General features: G+C 50.0%; 1 protein-coding gene across 1 annotated transcript in view; it reads left to right on the forward strand.

Moving 5' to 3' along the window:
- Window positions 1–434: 434 nt before the first annotated feature.
- ZNF687 (zinc finger protein 687) overlaps window positions 435–2,244 on the forward strand; it is a 27,349-nt gene continuing 25,539 nt past the window's right edge. The window contains exon 1 of the mRNA XM_009281214.2: window positions 435–633. Within this exon, the coding sequence (XP_009279489.1) occupies window positions 567–633 (67 nt within the window). The 5' untranslated portion in view covers window positions 435–566. The remainder of the gene's footprint in view (window positions 634–2,244) is intronic.

A 2,244-nucleotide genomic window follows, 5' to 3' on the forward strand; every position in this document is an offset into this window, starting at 1 on the left:
GAGGTGGTGCCGGTGTGGAGGTAGCTCAGGATCCCCTGTGATGGCCAGGGGTACGTACAGCGCCCAAAGCTCTCATCATCTCGCAGGAGTCACGTTTGTCTCTTGTTTTCTGGGTTTATTCCACCCCGATTAGGTTCTCCTGGGTCTAATCCCTCCTTCTGCTGATGTGCGGTTGCCCCCTGCAAGATATTTTCTAGGGCTTTAATTTATTTGTGCCATCAAGTACCTAAGCACACATCTGGGTACTATAAAAATAATAATGAACTAATAGCAAGCGAGCGCAGTTATGGTGCAGGGCCGCCGTAGTGTGTGACAGGAGCGAGGGAACTCGGTGTTCCCTTCCTTTTGGCATCCTACGTGGCAGATTTTCTATTTATACCACTAGAATAAACGGGGTGTCCTGGCTGAGTTTAGAAACTTTACGTTATAAAACCCAATGCGATGAAATAGCACGAAACCCGCCGGGATGGAGATAACTGGTAACTGCTCGTGGCGCCGTGGAAACGATCCCAGGCGAGGGGAGCGTCGTTAGGCTGAACGCTTGGGGAGATCCTGGTCATTCTTCCATGAAATGTCTGCCTGGAACCACCAAGCCCTTGTCCGTGTACACCAGTGTGGATCCGGGTCATACTGGTAAATCTGGGAACAGAAACCTCCCCGCGTTGACATTGAGGCTGCTCTATGCTGATCGTGGCTACAAAAACGCCTGCCAGTGTTTAAAAACTTAATTTTTCAGGCCGGCCAAACTGTCGGGATTTCTGGATCTCGTCTGCCACTTGTTTGTTTTGGTATTTCCAGAAGTTAGCAGATGGTAGAGACTTAATTCTGTTAAACGTATGGGAATTTAATCCCCAACCAGCCTCCGGTCAGGATGCGTCGTCTCTGCGTGGCAGCTGTGCTCCGCGCCGGGATGGGAGCTCGGGACCGGGCTGCTGGGCTCCTCTCCGTGGATTTGCGCCCGATTGCGGGGATGGGGGGGATGGGGAAGAACTGAGTTTCCCGCTCCGTTCCCTGATGAAGCATCTTTTTTTGCTTGAATTCAATGAAATCTGTGAGTTAGCTATTCATATCCCGGCAGGGGGAATCTGTGTGTTTGCTGCATGTTGGTGAGAGACCGTCTCCTCCCCCCTCCCTTCGCAGCTGATTTTAGGTTCGCCTCTTGCTTTTAAAGACTCACTTGCTGTTGCAAAACCTACTGAAAGATAAAAACGATGTTTCAGTGGTGATACCTGCCGGTTCTGGGTCTGATGCCAGCCCTTTCTTTTTATTTCACCATAAATGTTATTCTCTTCTGTTTTTCTTTCCCCCTGGTGTGTCGGAGGGACATTCGGGGTGGTTTTCTTCTTGCCACGTGTGATCCAAACAGCGGGGAGGGATCCCCAAGAAGACACGTTAGATGGACGGAGCAAGCGTGCAGAACAAATGGAACACATTTTTTAATTACTTTAATTACAGCAATCATAAATCTGTCTTATAAAAAAAAAAAAAAAGAGGGTTCAAACTCTTTGCGACCAGCATCTTCAGACTGAAAGCAGCAAGAAGGTTCTTTCCTTCCCCGCGTGTCAGCCCGGGGCCGTCTCGCTCAGCTCTGCGGCGGTGAGGAGCTCCAACCTTTGCCCAGAGCGTTTGGAGACGATGCTTGAAACGACGGGGCAGCCCGGGCTGACGGATGCCGCTCCCTTGTCCGGGAGGGTTGACGTGCTGCGGAGAATTAACATGTTGGTTTGGGGTTTTTTTTCTGGGGATGTCTGTACAGGACTAAAACCAAGAGCTACCTATGCCCATCCTCCAGCAAATAATTCAGCCTCCATACTTCAGGCCTCCTTGAAATCGGAGGCAGTGGGCAGGCTGCAGCCGGGGGTGCTGCGCGGCTGGAAATCCTCTTTGAGCTGCGGGGGGGAGTTTTTTTTGATGAGGAGAAAATACATTTTCTTCCTTATTAAATTTTCAAGCGGGGACGATTGGGGTGCGTGAAATAGGAGGCAGTGTTTAAAAAGGAGAGGAAAATACCACTGCTGGGCGCAGATCTTTGTCCTTCGGCCTCCCCCGGCAGAACGGGGCTGGGTCGCGTCGGATGCTCTGGGAACACAGGCGCCTTGTTCGTGGCCGTAGAGCTTTAGCTGGCGAGCCCTTTTGCACAGATGCAGCTTATATCATTTATAGAAATAGATCTATACTGCCTGAACGAAATAAGTTGTGCTAATGCAAAAAAACTCCCGTTTTGGTTTTTTTTTTTTTTTTTTT

The sequence above is a fragment of the Aptenodytes forsteri genome, unplaced genomic scaffold (genome assembly GCF_000699145.1).
Source record: "Aptenodytes forsteri isolate BGI_AS27 unplaced genomic scaffold, ASM69914v1 Scaffold276, whole genome shotgun sequence".
NCBI classification, from domain to species: Eukaryota; Metazoa; Chordata; class Aves; order Sphenisciformes; family Spheniscidae; genus Aptenodytes; species Aptenodytes forsteri.